General features: G+C 43.1%; 2 protein-coding genes across 3 annotated transcripts; one reads left to right on the top strand and one right to left on the bottom strand.

Moving 5' to 3' along the window:
• Positions 1-154: 154 nt before the first annotated feature.
• Positions 155-9968, top strand: wdr21 (WD repeat domain 21). Of its 2 annotated transcripts, XM_030046882.1 has the most exons (13): positions 155-618; positions 1198-1304; positions 2165-2322; positions 2662-2744; positions 4151-4253; positions 4748-4891; positions 5190-5239; positions 5681-5760; positions 6158-6250; positions 6781-6878; positions 7119-7295; positions 8249-8363; positions 9214-9968. In XM_030046882.1, exons 1-13 carry the CDS (start codon positions 515-517, stop codon positions 9444-9446), a joined length of 1545 nt encoding a protein of 514 aa, XP_029902742.1. In that variant the 5' UTR covers positions 155-514; the 3' UTR covers positions 9447-9968. The 2 variants fall into 2 exon arrangements, with proteins under 2 accessions (XP_029902742.1, XP_029902743.1); XM_030046883.1 differs by lacking the exons at positions 155-618; positions 1198-1304 and having other exon boundaries at positions 2193-2326.
• A 40-nt stretch (positions 9969-10008) lies between these two features.
• Positions 10009-19173, bottom strand: zfyve1 (zinc finger, FYVE domain containing 1). The gene is made up of 12 exons (XM_030046881.1): positions 17849-19173; positions 17508-17751; positions 17136-17396; positions 16788-17002; positions 16477-16583; positions 16032-16140; positions 15855-15952; positions 15518-15635; positions 14627-14797; positions 13492-13672; positions 13264-13380; positions 10009-11828 (listed from the first exon to the last, which is right to left on the bottom strand). The coding sequence occupies exons 1-12, from the start codon at positions 18335-18337 to the stop codon at positions 11596-11598; spliced, it is 2343 nt and encodes a 780-aa protein (XP_029902741.1). The 5' UTR covers positions 18338-19173; the 3' UTR covers positions 10009-11595.
• Positions 19174-19301: the final 128 nt, after the last annotated feature.

Raw genomic sequence — 19301 nt, 5'->3', positions numbered from 1 at the left:
AACCCACTGAAATAAAATATGTGTATATTATGTTTTTTTTTTTTTTTTTTTTTTTTTTTTTTAATGGTTTGGCGAAATAACACGGAGGATAAATCGACCAATGAATGCCTGCGACGTCGGACATAATCGTAAACAGTCGACCAATGACATTTCAGAGGGCGGGACTTAACTCATCACGTGGCCACAACATGGCAGGAACTTTGTGTACAGTGTGTGTCTTACTCGACATTTAATTGTAAAAATATGTGAAAATTTTGGGAAGTTCAGGGAGTAGTCCACCTGTAAAGGAGGGCGCGCTGTAAAAGCGTTAAGCAGAGGTCTGAATTGTGTCCATTTTTGATTTTTAAATATCACCAGTGGCAGGAAAAGTATATAACGCTAGCTCATGGATGCTAACCGTGTCCGCCTTGCTGGCTAACAGTAAACTCGCAGTGTTGCCTCGCTTTGTTTTACACACACAAGCGAATGACAAAGTGCTGGCAGAAGAATAGAGTTTGGGGCGCAAACAGCAGGGATGAAAAAGTGGAACTGGCGGGAGGGACAGAGAGCCCGCAGGCGACACGGCCACCGACACGACTGGCACCGAGGTGACAGACACAGAGCTCAGGACGAGCCGCGGTGAGTCCAGCGCAGCTCCCCTGGCTTTACACCTCCCCTAAGGGGCTTATGTCCTCATACCAGGACTTGGTACCAGTGAAGTTTCACTGTACTCAATATCCGTTTCAGTATCAGGGCAGGTAACCAGAAAGCTAGTGTTTCAGGTTGTTAAAGACAGGCTGTTGTAGATCACCGAGGTACAAATACATTAACCTGCAGCCTCAAAGCAGCCCAACAACATGCTCATTTTAAATCAGAAGAACTGTATATACTGTTTAGCTGTAACATCAAATACAGTGCTGTCATTTCGATGAGTTACTGAGTTTCACTATTTCAACTTAAAGGCAAAGGCTACATGAGGGATCAACCTGTATCAGTGCTGTTGAAGCTAAAAACAGCGTCAGCTTTGCTTTCTTATCCAAAGTTTTGATGTTAACTTGGTACTGAAGTGTTAACATCCTTAACACATCCAATCATATTATACACCATAGCAACTTGTTTCTGTGCTATACATAATGATATGTTTTTGTAACATCATCAAAATGCTGCTTACCTGATCTTTAGGGTATCATTTAAAGATATATTTTACTAACATCACAGGTATGGACATAATGAAGCGGGGCCATCTTTCAGAGCCTCTCAGAGGAGCTCTGATGAAGACCAGTCATCGTCGTCGTCTTCTTCTAAGGCCAGCAGTGCTGCACCTGGTCAGTATCAAACAAGGAAATCACACCACAGTTCTCCCACATGGCATGAAGTAGCAGCTAGTGTTCAGAATATGTCATTTTCCAGGCATCAGAGGACCAGTCCATTAGTGTCGCATCATCTGGTGGGATTCTGTTCTCTCTGGTGTTGGGAATATAAACAGGATGAGACAGATGTCAAGGATTATTTTTGCTTATTTATGTTCACCTTGGTTCTGTTTTCCTGTACGCAAGACAGTGTCAACAAAACACATCTCTTAACTACCACAAGTTAGCTCAGTCACAGATCACCTGCCACCACAGGCCGGGTTTTCCTACAAAGTATCCGACAGCATGACAGATTCTTGATTTCACTGAGTACCACGTTAAGGAGATGCTTGTTCTGGTTTAACACCAGTTTCTTTGTAGTTATTTTTCCTGTGACACAAGGCAAAAAAAAAAAAAAAAAAAAAAAAAAAAAGGAAAAGAAAATCGAGAAAGAGCTGCTGTCTGGGTGATTATCAGTTGTGAGATTTCCAAGTTGATAGTTGTAACATTGTGGAAAAAAAGTTTTCCCAAGTACACTAGAAGAGAACAAGCGTCTCATGAAAGTAAGCACAGGGAACCATCTTAGTTTGAAGTCGTTTGAATGATTATTGAAGGCACACAGCTGTTTATTTTCCCAGCTCTTTCAACTGGCCCTGTGCACTAGACTTTGGTCCTCCTCAGACGTAACTCATCATCCACGCTGTGAATCTCAGGATTTCCCACTTATTCTCGAAGTCACCAAGCAATGCATCCACCGTTAAAAGTTAACCTCCTGTTAACCTACCTGTGTATATTTCTCACACACTGATTAAACTGCTCTGTTTTTCCATTGTCAGAGCTGCCGGGGTTCTACTTTGATCCAGAGAAAAACCGTTATTTCCGCTTGTTGCCGGGTCACAACAACTGCAACCCGCTGACCAAAGAGCAGCTGCAGGAGAGAGAAAGGGAGAAACAGAGATCTAAGATGCTCACAGAGGATGACAAGGCCAGAAAAGTAAGTCCACTTGTGGGGGGGGGGGGGGGATATCATCAGCTTTGTAATGTTATCTCTTATACATGTTCTGTCCTGGTGGGCCTTCAGTAATAAAACGCAAAAATAGATTTACTGTTTGCAAGTCAGTCTAGATAATAAAAAAAATGTTTAAATACTTAAATCATAATTGCTGTTGAAACTGAAAGCTGTCTAGATGAGTCATGGATAGGATATGTAATCCATTAGGTTTGGTTAAACTTGCCAAAAAGATGGAAGACAGAAATAATCACTGCCTTGGCAATGAGTGTGTTTAAGCTTTTTTTCTTTTAATTGATGAAACATGTATCACTCAATTCACAGAAAGCACCAAGAGCAGGACTGAACACATCTCTGCTGCTGCAGAAAAGGCAGCTCGGCCTGCTACCTGAGAACTCCTATTGCAGGTACTGTATCAGTGTGTGTGCACATTCACACATGGACACGCACACAGCTGCACCTCTACAATCCTAATTCCTTGTAGTAATTTATTTGGATAGCCACAGCTGTGATACATTATGGAAAATAACCCACTGGAGGAACAAAGTCCTGAAATAATACTAATCAGTTCTGTAAAGGGGCAGTGATTTTTTTTTCTTTGTAGCCCAGCTGGCATTTAGCAGTAATAATTAAAGTAATAAATTAAGTGGTTTTGAAAATAAACTTTAACATGCCTGGTAGTAAAAAGAAAACAGAAACATTTGCAAAAAATACTGAGTAAATCTAAAATTTCAACAGTAAAGGTAATTTTAACGGTAAAGGTACCACTAGATAATTGAATTTGAATTATGGTAATTGAATTGGTACATAATTACTTCTGTAACCCAGCAAAATAATGGGAACTGTTTAGTCCAGAAGGCAGATAAAATACAGTTTGAGCTGATTCTGGGAGCTCCATCATGGTGTGGGGCTCATTTTTGTGTCCTGCCACCATGGTGTGTGTTGTGGGGTATTATATCATTATTATGGTGTCTTTCTGTGTGTGGATATGTATTGGAGAGCACAACAAGTCAGGTATGATAGAAACATATCTGATACGACTTCTGATACGCGTGTTGCTATATTAACTCGCCTATTAATGAAGACAAATAGAATCCTAAAATTATTAGTTTACTCCCAAACACATGGTGTTGTTGTTGTTACTGCCATGTAAGTATGTTAACATTCAAACACTCAGTTGCTAAGTAATACATCACCTGTCTTAATTAAATTCTTAATTAGCGTGACTGGCCATGTGTTGTATATCATGGTGACTGTGGCGGGACATTAGGCAGCTCAGATGCCTCTTGTCCTAACATGCCTGAGGTCCTCTCCAACCCTTAAAGGGCAAGTTAAACACTCATAAATGTTAAGGCACTCTGATCACAAGACACACTCAAGAGAAAAGTTAACTTACACACTCAGAGCGTCATCTTTATTTTCTTGCCAAGCAAATAGATCTACACTTTGGTAAAGCAGCAGCTTTTGAAAACAGCTGATGGTTGCTGGGGCTTTTCGTTTATCATGGAGAGACGCTGTTATGACTGGCTGATCAAAAACTCTCTCCTGACTGGATGAATTGCAGTTTGATTTGCCTGCAATCTGTTGCCTTTATAAGTGCTCACATGTCCAGCCTTAAGGCTTTTGGAAAGTTTTCTTTGAAAATTTGGCAGGTTTATTACTTAAACTGAACATTAAGAGTATTTCAAATAAGCATTTTTTTTTTTTACAGCATATGCTTTATACAGTGTTTAGAATTCATAAAGTGTGCAGTTTAAAAAATCAGCTAAATTCAGTGCACATAATGCAGCATTACCACGGTTATTGTATCCAGGTTGGTGCACGAGGTGAAGGTGAGCGGGATGAGACGCCACAGACTGGAAGTGCAAAGCACAGACAACAGCAACCCCAACACTGACAACTTCAGACTCATAGTGGTGAGTACAGATACATACACACCAGGGCTGCATGATGCTGATGCCAAAAAAAAAAAAAAAAAAAATCAGATTGGGATTCCTCTGCTGAATATTATCATTGTAATCCCTGTGGAGACAAAATTTTGGTTTGAGGCATTATAAAAGCACAATTTTGTGTTGTGTAAGTACATGCTAATCCTCAACTTGTGATTTTTTTTAATGTGCAGTTTTGTTTTTGGCCTAAAAGTCCCTCATGAAACTTGAAGAAAATGAATTGTTTGATTTGGATATTGCAGAAATAAACGGTACAGAGGCTCATTCTTGCATGCTACTGGCAGCCCTATAATAAACAGTTTAGGGCTTACAATAGGTCAGAAGCCAACTTACTTGGAGTATATTTACAGCACACTGGAGCATGTACAGTTTTGAATCAAAAAGAAACAAGCCACTTTTTTTCTCATAGATTCATTGATGTGCATAACCTCCTTCTTCTCCATCCTGCTCCCCTTTCCCAGGGTGATTCAGCTTGTGAGCGAGTGTTCACGGTCAACGATGTCTCCCATGGAGGCTGCAAGTATGGTATCATGAACTTCAGTGGCTGCAGCAAGGGCTCTCTGTCTGTGGAAATGTGTGACAACCTCTATTTTACCAACCGCAAGGTAGGAGGGATTGCTTGAGCTGCAGCTCTAACTGTAAATATGTAAACAAATGCTGTACTTTAACTAACTATCCCATCAATTCAGTTTAATGTTTTGTTATTGTGCATGCTAAATATAATGTTGCATATCCTTTATAAACTGAGCTACATGACCTCAAAGCTCATGAATGCCATTCAAACCTGAATGTGCATTTCCAGAAATGGCAAAATCTATTTGTTTTTCTCAAAAATGTTAATATGTGGTTTCATTGATCAGCAGTGGATTTTTACACGTCTCTGCCGTTTCATTTATGTTGCAGGTGAATTCCATCTGCTGGGCCTCAGTCAGCCACCCAGACTCTCATGTGTTGTATCCTTCCTATATTCTTAAACTCTTGTACAGTTTTAAGTCTGTGTAGTCGTCTTGCAGCTCAAGTGCTGCATTGGTTTCATGGGAATTTGGGTGACTTATCATTCCCTCTTATTGAGCTTTGCATACATGAATTATTTCTGTATTTCAGACACAATGTTAAAAACATCAAGCAGGCTGCCAGACCGCTTAAGGACCTCCCTTTACAGTGGTTCCTGATTTGTTTTCAAGAGAAAGGATCTGCTGTTAATAGGGCAGACAGTCAAGTGTGTTTTTTATCACTCAAAGCACCAGCCACTAAAAGTTAAAATTGTCTCAATCCCTTTCGAAAGTGCCATGTTTCAAGTGAATTTCCTAACCTGACCTTTGCTTTGCATATGCGTCTGCTGAGAGCTCAGCGGGCACAGGTCCTTATTTTCCTTGACTGAGCCCCTCTGTCAGGCTGTGTCTGGTGGGAATGGCAGACACCCCTGGCTGTGTCAGCTTGCTGCCTGCTTCTCTCTTCAGCAACTCCAACCCAGGTAGGATTAAATAGATTAGTGGTTTTCTAAGGTTATTCACATTTTAGACTATTAATAATAGCCTGCTATGTTTTATTCTGCCTGACTTTGGTTGTAAGGACTTGGCAAAGCATTAGCAAAGTCGCTTTTGAAAGCAATTTTGCCTAGTAATTTGGACCCACTGATCTTTTGACATCTCACTTCAGTCCATATGGTTCAACAGGATCATGTTACTAAAATGCTTAAATGTCTGCAGTATCTGAGGATCAAAAACACATTTTATGTATACACAGTTTTGTGTCCCTCCCCTTTTTATCTCTTATATGTCTCATACATGTCTCCATATCTACATCACCCTCTACCTGCCTTCCTCCTCCTCCTCTCTGATTTCTGCTTTGGTCTCCTCTTCTCCCCTCAGACCAGCCGGGGATGCTGTGTAGCTTTAAGATATCTACAGCCTGGTCTTGTGCATGGTGTCTCAATCCCCAGGCGGACAAGACCTTCAGTACAGGTCAGTCACATCACCATTTATCCATTCTCCATAATCAACTGAGTGAGGGGACTAAGAGGTAAATGTGAATGAGTGGGTGAGTTTTGCATGGCAGTGGGTGTGGAGACTTAAAAATCACACATCAGTCCTGACGGGCAAAAACAAGGCTACTGTCACATGACACATTTTGAAAACAAATCCAATACTTGTTTGGAGGTTAAATGAAAGAAGCTAACAAATTGAATTGCCAATGCATGTTTGAAATTTGGTTTGACTTACAAAGCAGAGATTGACGGTTAAAAGTTCAAAATGTTGGGAAAACTCTTAGGATATTTTGATAGCAGCGCTTAAGTGGATTAGACAGTTTGGTCTTTGTCGTAAATATCATAGAGAAAGACAGGAATAGAGTTTAAAAAAAAAAAAAAACAGAAGCTAGACAGGCCAGCTGGCTACAGGCTCATGTTATACTTGGTTGCTGACCAAAATAACAGTACATTTCCTTTCCACACAGTCAAGCTAAAATATGAATGTGCACTTGCATGCGTTGGCAGGCCTGTCCCGTAGGGTGATAGTGAAAGATGCAGAGACGGGCCGAACGCAGACGTACAGCGTGAGCAGCGATGTGTTGGCACAGCAGTTTGCACTGAGGGTGAGTTGTTTGATACATTAAATTGACTTAAGCATGTTTGTGTTCACCGGGGACATTTTATGGCAAGGAGAACTCATGTAAATATAAGGAAAATATAAAAAAAAAAGAAAAAATCAATCAGTGGTGAAGGCATCTCACCTAGTCACTGTTTACTATCCTCTTTCAAAAGCTATAAGAAAAAAATAACTACACCGACTCTTTGTCTTTGCGCCTCTTTACCCCCTCTTCTTTTATCCCCAGGTCCCTGTGCTGTTTAATGGTTGTCGATCAGGGGAAATCTTCAGCATTGACTTGCGGCAGCGCGGGCGCAGGGACCACAGCTGGAAGGCCAGCCGCTTCCATCAGGAATCAGCGATTACCTCTGTGCGCATTCTGCAGGACGAGAACTATCTGCTGGCTGCTGACATGCTAGGCCAGGTCAGCAAGATTTTTTAATGGGCCTACCAGTGATTTTGAATGTTTGGCACAATTACTACAGTTTCCCGGCATTTTACATTGCAGTAAACCATTCTTCAAGTCTGGTCGAAACAGTGACCTTATGATGTTCTGCTTCTGTGGTTAACAAAGTCGTCGCCATTTGTGAACCACGGAACATGGAGATATTTATTTCTTTTGGGACCCAGGTCGACTCAGTGTTTATTGCACAGCATTTTTCTGTTCATTTGAAGCAACAGGAAAGCTGACACTCTGTTTGGAACAAAATGTGAAACCAGTCATAGAAAGCCTGCGTTGGTTAAAGTTCACATTCTGTTGAATCCTTAACCTTTCCAACAGCACAATACTAATCTCATAATAATCTGTTTACATATTTCTATTTCAAGCCAAATGAACATTACACATTATAGTTATTGACCCAAAACACTCATATGACACACATATGACCTGTAAGCCTACAATGACTCAACTCAAGAGGTGCGCTCTCTCGGGAATTCACAGTTCCTCAACTTTCTCAGCACAGGACCCCTCAAAAAAATGAAATGAATGGCACTCGTACATCATTGATTTTGTTCCTCCTATTAATGTCTCCTATTAAATTAAGATGTTGGGGCAGGGTCGTTTAAATGTGTCATCCAACAGGACAAGAAGAAAAACACAGAAACACAGTTTTACTTTGCTGGGATAGGTGTGGAGGCCAAACTGGTTCAAAAACCATGAACATTCTATTGGTTTAAATCATTATTTATGCCCAATAGTGTATAAACATGAGGTCACCATTGAAGATTTTCTGTTTTCCAGGAAATAGAAGGATTTCATGTTATTGTGTCTTCAATTTTAAATACCCTTAAGGATTCCATTGTTTTTACGTTGACAGCATTCATCCATCCTGAAATGGAAACATTCATGTGTTCTTCTCTTTTTTTTATATGCAGATCAAGTTGTGGGATGTTCGCGTAATGAAGGCAGTGCAGCAGTACAAAGGACACTATAATGAGCACACCTACCTTCCCATCCATGTCAATGAACCTGAGGGGCTCCTGTTGGCAGGTAGGAGTTGACATCACACACCTGCTACTGAGGACCACTTTGAATTTCAAACTGTAGTTGTGTAATGGAGACAATCGAGACTAGCCCAAGATTTGGGCTCTTACAGAACTGATGGTAGATCTGGTTTCTTTTTCTTCGTTTGAAACGTTTGACAGATGGCAACAAAATGCTTCTGCTTGAAAAAGATTTAAACATTGCGGCTACCAGCTGTCATTGTCAGTTGTCAGTGATGCACAAGTGTGTAACACTCATTGATAAACAGCGCAGTAGTCCTGTCCCCAGGGCCCCTTTGGTCCCTGTGAGTCCCACATGTTGAGCAGCAACCAAAAAATCAACTGCATTTACTTTATTTGATTAGAGTTAGTAATTTCATTTTAATTGACTGAGAGCTAATAATTGCACACTCAACACTTGCTGCACTCCTGGCCACCTGGAAGGAGTTTCCCTTTCTCTGTGGTCTTGCCAGCAGATCTTCCAATTTTTTCCGCTTGTTGACTTCTGGGGTTTTGTGGGACTTTTTTCTTCCCCGCTATGAGGGCTCAGGATAGGGGGTGTCCTTTTTGTGTTCTGTAGACTCGGGGCTTGTAAAGCACTTTGAAACTTTAAGCTACATAATAAACTTGACCTTGGACTGGGCCTTTGGCAAATGGAACATCCAAACTTTGTTTTTTTTTCATGCTAAAAGGTTTGATACCATTGCAGTGGAAAAGGGCCCTTACGCTCTGACATAATTAAGGCAACACTAGCTCCAAGATCAAGCCACCATAAGTTTCTACACCACACATAAAAAAAAAAAAAAACAGACCCTGCACAGCGTCTTCTCATCCTCCTGATTCCTTTATTTCTTCAGTGGGCCAGGATTGCTACACCAGACTGTGGAGCCTCAAGGACGGCCATCTGCTGAGGACCATCCCATCACCCCACCCGGCCGCAAAAGACCTGATCCCCAGCGTGGTCTTCTCGTCCCAGCTGGGTGGCCGTAGGGGGCTTCCCGGCCTGCTCATGGCGGTCAAACATGACTTGTACTACTTCCCCTACAACACTGACTACCAAGAGGGAGGGGAGCAGCAGGCTGGGTGCTAGGGGAAGATGGCATCTGTGCTGGGCTTTTACATAGCATACATAGCATCCTCTGGTGTAAAACTGTCTGAAAAAGTGGACACCATAGTTTCCTGCCAAATGTGTCCACAGTCTTACATTCAGAGACTGAGTCAAAAACAATATGGGCCTGTTTTGCAACCCTACAGCCAGTTTGCAGTACATTTTCAGCAGTTTGTACTAAAAGTTTAATTAGGGGGAGGACAGTGTTTTCCTCAAGAACGACTCAGGAGAAAGAGTTTATTTTATATGCAGACTTGTTGATGCCAACAGGAAAGAGGAGTGCTGCATGCATGAGTGATCTAACAGTTAGATCTTGCTTACTGTGTTTTGTCCAAAAAGAAGTGCAATTACATAAGATATCATTGATCGACTTGACTTTCTAATGAAAATTAAGCTGGTGCTGACTTGATCTAGATTTGAAGAAGACACTGTGTTTGTAAGTCAATGCAACTTTTTCAAATTATTCATGAATGATTCTATTATAAAAATAATTTAAAAAACTGATTTCATATGTGGTTTGCTTTCAAAAGAAACACACTGGTCATTGCGTTTCTGCAGTTTATTACATGAGCATACATTAACATAAAGGTATTGATCTCTTCATTCTGATATATGCATTTTTAGCATTACTCTCTCTGCAATTCAAACAGTGATGAGATAGTTCAGTTCAAACCGTTATTCCAGCTTATGTGTTTACATCCTGATTACATTAACTCTCTCAGTCAGTTTCATAGCAAAATACCTGGTTGCCTTCGCTGCTGTCAGATCTCACAATGCCCTGGATAAGTTTTCAGTACAAAGCCCACCTGAACACTATGATATATTAATCAGATAATTGTCAAGTCAATTACGTGGCACGATGCAACTATCAGTTATTCTGCACAGTCTTGATGCAATAAAGGCAACCTGGAACATCACCGACTTGGCGCTGCAGTTCAAGTGATCCTAGCTAGCGAGCCACACAGCCTGAGTTGACAGAGTACGGATTATCTCCTAATTATCTCCTGTTTTGAGGAGCCAGCCTCAAAGATGTTTTTGAGTCTTGTCTGTACCATATTACTGCTGTGAGCCAGCCACGCATTAAATGCAGATACTGTTGCATTTCATTCCATTGCAGTCAGATTATGTCTCATGGATAGTAGTAGTGACATTTTAAAAACAAAAAAAAAAGGTCATTTAAAAATTATTTTCCCTATCATAGTAAACTTTCCTCCATGTATACTCTATATAAAATTAAACAGTAAATATTGGACAGCATTATTAAGGCTATTCTATCAACATCTGCCCCTTCAAATGCACATACAGCCACAAGGGGTCAAGGGAGTATGTATGTAGTTATTACTATTAAGTTATGTAACATGGAATGCATCTTGGTGCTACAGTACATCCGTGACTTCAGATTCTTTTCATCCTCTTGAAATCAGAGACGGTGACAGGAAAGCTAAAGCTGGCAGGGCTGAAGCAGAGGAAAACGACTGCAAATCCATGAAAAAATGGATCAAAATGAATTGTGGTGGATCGTTTTGCAAGTTTTCCATCTTTTTCCAAGCCGTTTCTAAATATCTAGACCCTCATGCATAAAGAATCAAATAAAGGCGCTTCCTTGAGATCAGTATATGATGCTCAGTCAGTACTTGTATTATTAGAAGCTTTAGGCATACAGCCCCAGACTACAAAAGGTGCTTATAGTACTAGTGTGTCACATTGGGACGGATTGTCAAAGGGGTTCTGGTTTGTTGTGCATCAATACAAACAGATTTGACAGGATCAAAGGGGTACATCAAAATGAACGTAGGCGCAATTGTAATCAAGCACGTACGGTACTCACTCCCATTACACCATTCTTAGCTCTCCTTCCCTCTGGATTTATCTGATTCATTCTGACTGGTGTTCTTCACAGTCTTAAAATATAGGTGTCTTAAAGTGAAATAGCATAAAGGGACTCGGTGACATGTGAGGACGTGTCAAAAAAGTTCAACCCACCACAGGCAGTCAGGAAATACAAATCAAAACACTGGACTGAAGCACTTGACTGAGAGGTAAGGGTGGGGAAAAATGGTGTCAATTCCAATTCCTGTCAAAGCTTGTTTCCTGGACTGTCCCACTGTGATCCCCGCTGACCCGCATCCTGCTAGAGCTCCCCAGGTTTCTGGTTGCAGCTGTTGCAGATCCTCACCGGGTGGTCCCAGCCTCGAGAGGGCACGGCGCGCCGCCCGCCGGAGCAATCGTTGCACACGCCCTGACCGCAGGCGCGACAGTGGTGGATGGAGAGACGGGGGCAGAACTCCCTCTGGCAGTCGCAGCAGGAGTGGATGTCCTGATCTGGGATCCAGTAGGCTGGGCGGGCTGCATCCTTTACCAAGCCTGGAGGGGGCACAGGGAGTCGGCACAGGTTATCAAAGGGATACTGAGCAGGGAGTATGTCTGACAATCAGTGACTTCTAAAACTAGGGAAGACCAGAGCACAGTGTCTACCTTTACTCTCTGCTTTTCACCCCAGGCCTCCCCTGATCCCACCCAGAGTCCACACTTTGCATGTACTGTGTTTACATGGTAAAGACCACATTGGAATGACAGTAGGTATGAGTTTCCTACTTAAAACACCATTCACCTAAGCTTTCAGACAGTAAATATTGCATACTACTCAGATTTTGACAGAAAGCCCTGGTTCCTCTGACGAGAGCAATTAATCTAAAATGTTCTTGAGATCACACTTTGGCCAACTGCAGAGTCCAGATTGCAAGCGCCGCATTTTTTATTTATTTTAATAAAATGTGTGACAAAAACACCTTTATAAATGATGGATTGTGGTGGTACAGAAATGTCTTGGCCTACAAATCATATTCACCAGACAGACAAAAAACATGTTTGTTTGGTACAGATCTCAGCACAAAAATGCCATCACCATCATTTTCTGATTATAGGTCAATAGTAGATTATAGGCCTACGACTGAGCTGAGGGTGAAATCCAAGTTCACAAGAACCTGGTTCTGGATGTCATTTAGTGAACCTGTGAGCTGTGCCAGCACGCTTCTTTTGAAATAAATCATGTCTGTCGGGCATCGCTGGAAAACAACAAAATAAAAAGCCACAGTTCATTCTTTGTTTTGAATTGTGGAGGAGGAGAAATGTATTTCATGCAAATTGTTTTCAGGTTTGATTTTATTAATTTGCTTATTGTATATTTCTGCAACTGTGACAAAAGAAACCAATGAAAGGAATTCATCAGTGCATCTGCCTGGCGTCTTTTGAGGTGAAAACATCACAACATGGCTTTATGTACACAGCAGGTCAAGTTATTTTTTTATTTAGTTATTTAATTTGATTTATTTATTCTAAAGAAGTCAAAGAAACATGCAATCATCTAGGTCTACGGGCTAAAAAAACATTAAAGAGGTACAACATAGATCAGTGGTGAAATGGTGCCTGTCAGACACCATCAACCTGAGACATTCAGCACCGCCAGTGAAAGAGCTTTGTTAGTTTGCTGACCCCGTGAACCATTTTGGGGCAGGTTTGGAGGGAACTGGAGGAATGTCGACTGGAGGAATGGTGGGACATACAAATGAACACATACACACAGCCACCGCACACAAGCTGCTCTCCAATTCTGTTAGTAGGAGCTCTGGAACTGAGCCTCGTAGTGACTCGGAGCCAGGGTTCGCCTGGGAATTTTCAGGGATGCTGAACACTAACTAACTAAAATCCCATAACATAACTTGCCTCATATCACAATATCAACACAATATCTCCATCTGCACCATCGTGTCTGTTGCATTTTAATAAGGCCAGTACTCACCAAGAGGGATGTCGATGGCACCGACTACAGCTCCTAGAGTGTTCTGGACAGCCTCCCCAACCTTCCTGGCTATCAGGGTGCCTCCCTCCTCCTCCTCCAAGGCAGCATCCAACAGCTCTAGAGCAGGGAAATGTGCACACCAAGTCAGGCACAGAGCACAGACACAGACGGACAGAAGGATCCAAAAGCATGGTTAATGCACTGTTATGAAGGAGCTAATTTGCACACCAGTAGGGATTCCCCGGTTGTGGAAACATGCATCGCAGACTCTGACGGGGGCCAGACCCCAGCCCCTCTCCGGGACGGGACGGGTCTTGGAGGAGCAGGCATCACAAAAGCCCTCTCCACAGGCACGGCAGTGGTGCTTCGTGTCATTGGCCTGGAACTCCTCCTCACATTTATGGCATTTCTACAACACACACACACACACACACACACACACAAAGAGGGCACATGACATGAGTGCACTGCCAAATGTCATACTGTTGGTGGAATATGCGCATGCAGAAAAGCATGACGCAAGAAAACCCTGTAGCTTGTGGTAATGTTCATACTTTCATTTCAGCTGCAGAATTACATGGTCCTCTATGAGCTGAGGTAATTCTACTATCTCTATGTTTACAACCCCTCCCAAACAAAAAAAAATGGATAAACAAAAAAATGTATGGCAGTCAAACTGTTCCTGAAATGTTGTTATTGTGGAGATACAAGGTTTTCACTCTGCAGGGATGAAATATAAAATGGCTGCAGGAATATTTGGTGGCTAGCATACAGTCAGCATTCCAAATCTTCGAATGCCGTCTATGAAGGAACTAAATATAAACCACAGTAGTTCCTGACGACTCAGTAACACCCAATCCTGGGTGCCTATGTGCAGGCACCTTGCTTTGATGGAAGTATGTTTTCTCTCTCAGCCATCTGTCCTCATCCCCACTGCTGCGTTTGAGGAACCAAGTGTATTTTAAGACTCTGCATCATTGCTATTGATTGTCAGAGCAGTTTGAATTTCAGCTGAGGCCTGTTTCTCCAGTTAAGCAAACTTCACTGGATAGAGAATCTACAAAATCTCAGTTCACCTGCAGCTCAACAGGACTTTGGTGTAGTGCCAAGGTCTTTATGGAAATGAACATGAGAGACTTGTAGAACACTCTAGGTCTAGGGTCAGTGGTTCTCTCTGTCTGGGGGTCCATGACATGAATTTCAATACATTAGAGAACTCCTGCTCTGGGTAACGACTCATAAAAATCCCACTTTTATTCAGTTCTGTTTCTTTCCATTCCTTGGCTCTGAAAAAGATCTGACTGTGAGTGTCGGTCCCGCAAACACTGATTTCTTTTTCCCCCGATCAGTTCTAGCTGTATACCAGGATAGCGGAGTTGGGTTTCCAGTAGGCTGGGGCAATCTGGTCAGTTAGCCAGGAGGTGACTGCTTTAGCAGGCTTGACGCTGAGCTCAGTCACTGACTGTGAAATGTAGTTGACTCCATCCAGCAGCCTCTGGGCCGCATTGTTGTTGTCTTTCAGAAAACCATCAGACTGAAAGCAGAGAGAGGAGAGAAGACACACATGAAAAGCTTGAGAAGTAACTGCTAAGGACATAGGGTAAAGAATAAGGCACACTAGACACACATGGAACAGCCTGGCTTTTGGTGAATAGCTGAGCACAATCTTAAAAACACACTTACAAACTGTTATTAATCTAGAATGAATGTTAATGATGTGTTATTGATATCTGGTCAGTATTTTCAAGACAAGGGTACTTGCCAGTAACAACAGAAGAGACCTTTTTTCACTTGAAAATGCAGGGAAAATACAGGTGTTACTAATGACATTTATTATGGTTTTATTCTATTTAAGTGCAGGAGAGTCTTCCCAGTGATCCAGCATGAACAATAGCAGGACCCTGGCTCTGTTAGAATGAATGAGAACCTTAACCAACGTCATGAGTAACACCTGCATTACCCTGCTATTCATGTCAAAAAATGACCGCTGTGAAAGAGGGTCTCTACTGGCCAGAAAAAAAGCATTTAACTGATAGCATTAATAGGCTTCCGAGGTGTCTTTAAAACTGATTACTCTGACCAATTCTTCAGCATTACAGATACAACTGGGTGGCAAGACACACCTAGCCATGGATTTCTGTTTTTTTTTTTCAGTAACAATTTAGTAACAATTCCACCTCAAGCCTTAGAAAGATTGGCTTGGAAATCTCCATCTAATTGGTTTTAACTGAACCCCATGCCAATGTGGCCTTACCCCGGGCCAGATGTGTTGGATCTCAGTTCTGACCACCGTGTCCACTGGGTCCTGATTCCCATACCAGTACTGCCTGCTTCTGTAGATCACTGCGCAGTTGGGGCACTCAATTACATACCTGGATAATGACATAAGCACACCACTTCACACATGATGCCAGCAGATTATATTGATTAATCAAGAGTTGGGGTCTTGGTCTCAGAACCGTTTGTATTACACTCCCTTGCATTTTTAATAATAATTCACTGTTAATAAAGCAAATGAATGTCATCGATTGTGCAAAGAAGGCAGGCATTTTCTCGCATCCTCCAGATGGTTGTGTGGCAGCTGCACTCACCCAGACCAGGCGTAGATGGCCAGACCAAACCAAGGAGAGTCAGATGAGGCTGTCGTCTTGGGAACCACGATTACCTCCTTCCCTCCCTCATAGCAAGCCTGCGAAGTGCAGCACCAACACTCAGAGCCACGTCGACCATCAGCTCTTCAAAGCATGCGTGTGTGTATCTGTACTTGCCTTGCAGGTGTAAATGCGGTTGTCATATTGTGCGGAGTAGCGGCAGCGATGTTTGGCTTCATGATCAAGCCCTTCTTTTAGGTGATTCATGCTCCTCTTGCAGCCTGACCTGAGAGTGGGAACACACCATGTTATAGCCAGATGCCAGAATTTATTTTGTGTGCAGGACCTTTGGGGATACTCACATAGATTCCTTAAAGGTTCTGCACTCAAAATATACACTTATGTTGAGCCGTCACATACTAATAGTACAGTCAAACACAAAGGCACTGAGAATAAACAGACAGATACCTTTTCATTGAATGTTATATCAGACTTTTTAGCCTCATGCACTAAATGCATGCTTATTTCCATGCCCATTCTATCCATTCCAGTGATGTGAAGTGTACACAGTGATTTTTTTGAGTAAACCACAGGGGTTTACAGCGAGGAAAGAGATACACACCCACAGCTGAGGCAGATGCTGGAGCAGGTAAAGTACTCATCTGGGAAGAAAGAGTTACTGGTCAAGTGCTCATCTGGAATCTCTCCACTGAAGCGCTCACTCAAGGCCTGGGAGGAGAGCGAGCAAAGGAAATGAGAGAGAGAGAGAGAAAGTCTGTAAGAAACACACACATACAAACCTGTTTTCTACCTGGAACAGTAAAACAGGTCAAGATGCAACCACATATGGTTCTTAGATGAGATTTTTTACATATGCAAGCATCACACAAAGTCAACAGAACAGTATTACACTAAACTCCAAAAACCCCCAACCTGCAGAGCCTTGTAGATGACACTGGCAGAGCGTGGTGAGCGGGTGGTGTTGTTATCCAGCTGCTGCTCCAGGCTGCGCAGCAGACCGCTGAAGTCCGTTGGAGGGTTGTAGGTCCGAGTTCCACGGTACTGGATGGAGCTGAACGCTTCTGGGAACAGACCCAACTTCCTGAAACGCTCCTGCAGCAGACGCTCGGCTGACTCAGATGGTTTATCTTCGGAAGAAGAGTGAGAGAGGAGAAAGAGAGAGAGAGCAAAGAGACAGAGAGAAAGGATACCGATCTTGCTCATTAAATGTATACAACATAAACAGCAGTGTGATTGAAGGTGATGGTTCATCTGACGTACCTGATCCTAGCAGCTTGGTGTGGACCGTCTCATGGAAGATGATCACTGCAGGGCCCAGAGTGGACAATGGGACATCCAGGCCACAACGGGCCGTGGTCGCCTTCAGCTCCCTGCTGAAGTGCTTCAAGTAGGCATCTGACGCGTCACCAAGGAACTTGAAGAGGTCGTCATGGAGACGGTCGGCGTGAGTTCGATAGATGACCAGATCAGAGATGGCCAGGACCTTAAGGAGCAGCCGGGTTCGCTGACCCTGGTTAGCCCCTGATAAGCAGTAATAAAGCAGGATGAATGCATTTACCTGCCATGTTATATGCTTTTCAGCAGCTATAAGATTAGAACATTGTGAGAAACTTGTCCGTTGTTTGATCTTACCTGCCCCCAGCAGACCCTCTGTATCGATGACCACCACTCGGTGTGCAGGGTCCATAGCTGCCCACACGCCCACTGTGCAGGACTCCTGGGTGGGGGAGGTTTTGAACACCTCTCGCCCGAGGAAAAACGTGTGGTTGAGGGTGTGGGACTTGCCCTCGCCAGTGTTCCCAAAGATGGAGATCACCTTGAGGAGCTCATCTGGCCCACAGCCCAGCCTGCTCACAAAGTCCTCCTCATCACTCACCTGTGATGAAGCACAGCAGGAATCAACCCAGAGCTCCTCTGCTGTCATCAAACAAGAGGCTCCAACAAACAACTGAAACATTTTCTCATGCACATACCTGCATCTCCTCCTTCTCATCCACCAAAAGGAAGCTGCACACCTTCTCCAGCTTGGCTTTCAGGGCCTCCATCTCCATCTCCCCAGCTGCCACACTGCTGTCCTGGGACACTTTGGCTTGAGGGTAAGGGGTCAGAGGATGCTTTCTCTTATTCACTCCGCTGTGGGTGCGCTTCTGGCAGTCCAAACACAGGTTGATCTTACATCCCTGGCAGCGCACCACGGCTCTCAGCCGGCCGCCATTGACAGGGCAGCCACTGTCGCCTTTACAGGAGTCGCAGAAAGGAACATGACCCGGGGCGATCCGGACCCGGTCGTGGTTCCTCATGCGCTCCTGGCGATGGAGCTCCAGTTCACAGCGGACACACTGCAAGCTGCCACACTCATCACATTCAAACGCAGCCTCATCTGAGCCCCCACAGGCATAGCTCTCCTGACACACTAGCACCGTGTTCATCCCTTTATCTACAGATGGACCTTGACTGCTCATCTCAAACCAGACAGGCCACTGATTACAAGTTGCAACTGTGGCTATGAGTACTTCTTAAGACTAGGAGTGCAATAGGAAAACAGTGCAAGAAACTAGGTTATGGCACAGTTTAGTAGCTCCCTATGGTCAAATGTAATAGCTATTTTATAATGAATGCCGACACAAACAAAAACAACCAATTAAAAGCTTTGCAGTACTGTCAAGACTATTGTGAAATGTCCAGCTAAGCACTTTGTGATGGGATGTGCCTGAGCTGTAATTACCATACTCAGTGTGTAACGTTAGTGCAGCAAGACGCTCCAGGCAGCAGTCCAGACATTTATTTACTTTATGCGTTACCAAAACAGCACGCTAGCTCCCGTTTAGTTGTCCGGCATCTCTTGTGCTGTCTTATTGTTACAGTTCAAATGACGACGTCAACATGTGAGTTAAAAGTACCCTGTCGAGCTCGTCATTATGCCTTAACACGACCAGAAACGGGATAACACCTCAATTATCAATCATTACACAGAGAGACACAGTGCTGACAAACAACAGCCTTCATTAAAACTGACCCAGTAAGTGGCTAGCAGTTCGACGGACGGTGCTTTATTTCTTAATGTAAAAATGCCGCTTCAACAAAACGCTAAGCCATAATCTGTAGCTGGACATATAGTCTGTGTAAAGCCGCACCCCGCACCACCACCGATAGCGTTACTTGAAAACTTAGCTGGGCTGTTTTGTGGCAGGTCCCTGTAGATGTTGTTGCTAGTTTACATCAGCTGATCGGCTTGTTTTTATCCAGAGGTCAAAAGTCGTTACGAAATCGCAATGCACGTTGGGAAATGTAGGAAAACGTTGCGCCTGGGGATAACAGGCATGAAATTAATATTCTGCACCATTTCTACGATTCTGCTGACGCTTTATAGTTTTTGCACTGTATTATTAGCATTTGTGGCTAAAATTGGTGAAAATTTGTAAATAA

This window comes from Myripristis murdjan, chromosome 24, assembly GCF_902150065.1.
Source record: "Myripristis murdjan chromosome 24, fMyrMur1.1, whole genome shotgun sequence".
NCBI lineage: Eukaryota > Metazoa > Chordata > Actinopteri > Holocentriformes > Holocentridae > Myripristis > Myripristis murdjan.
This window is presented reverse-complemented; position numbering and strand designations above follow the sequence as displayed.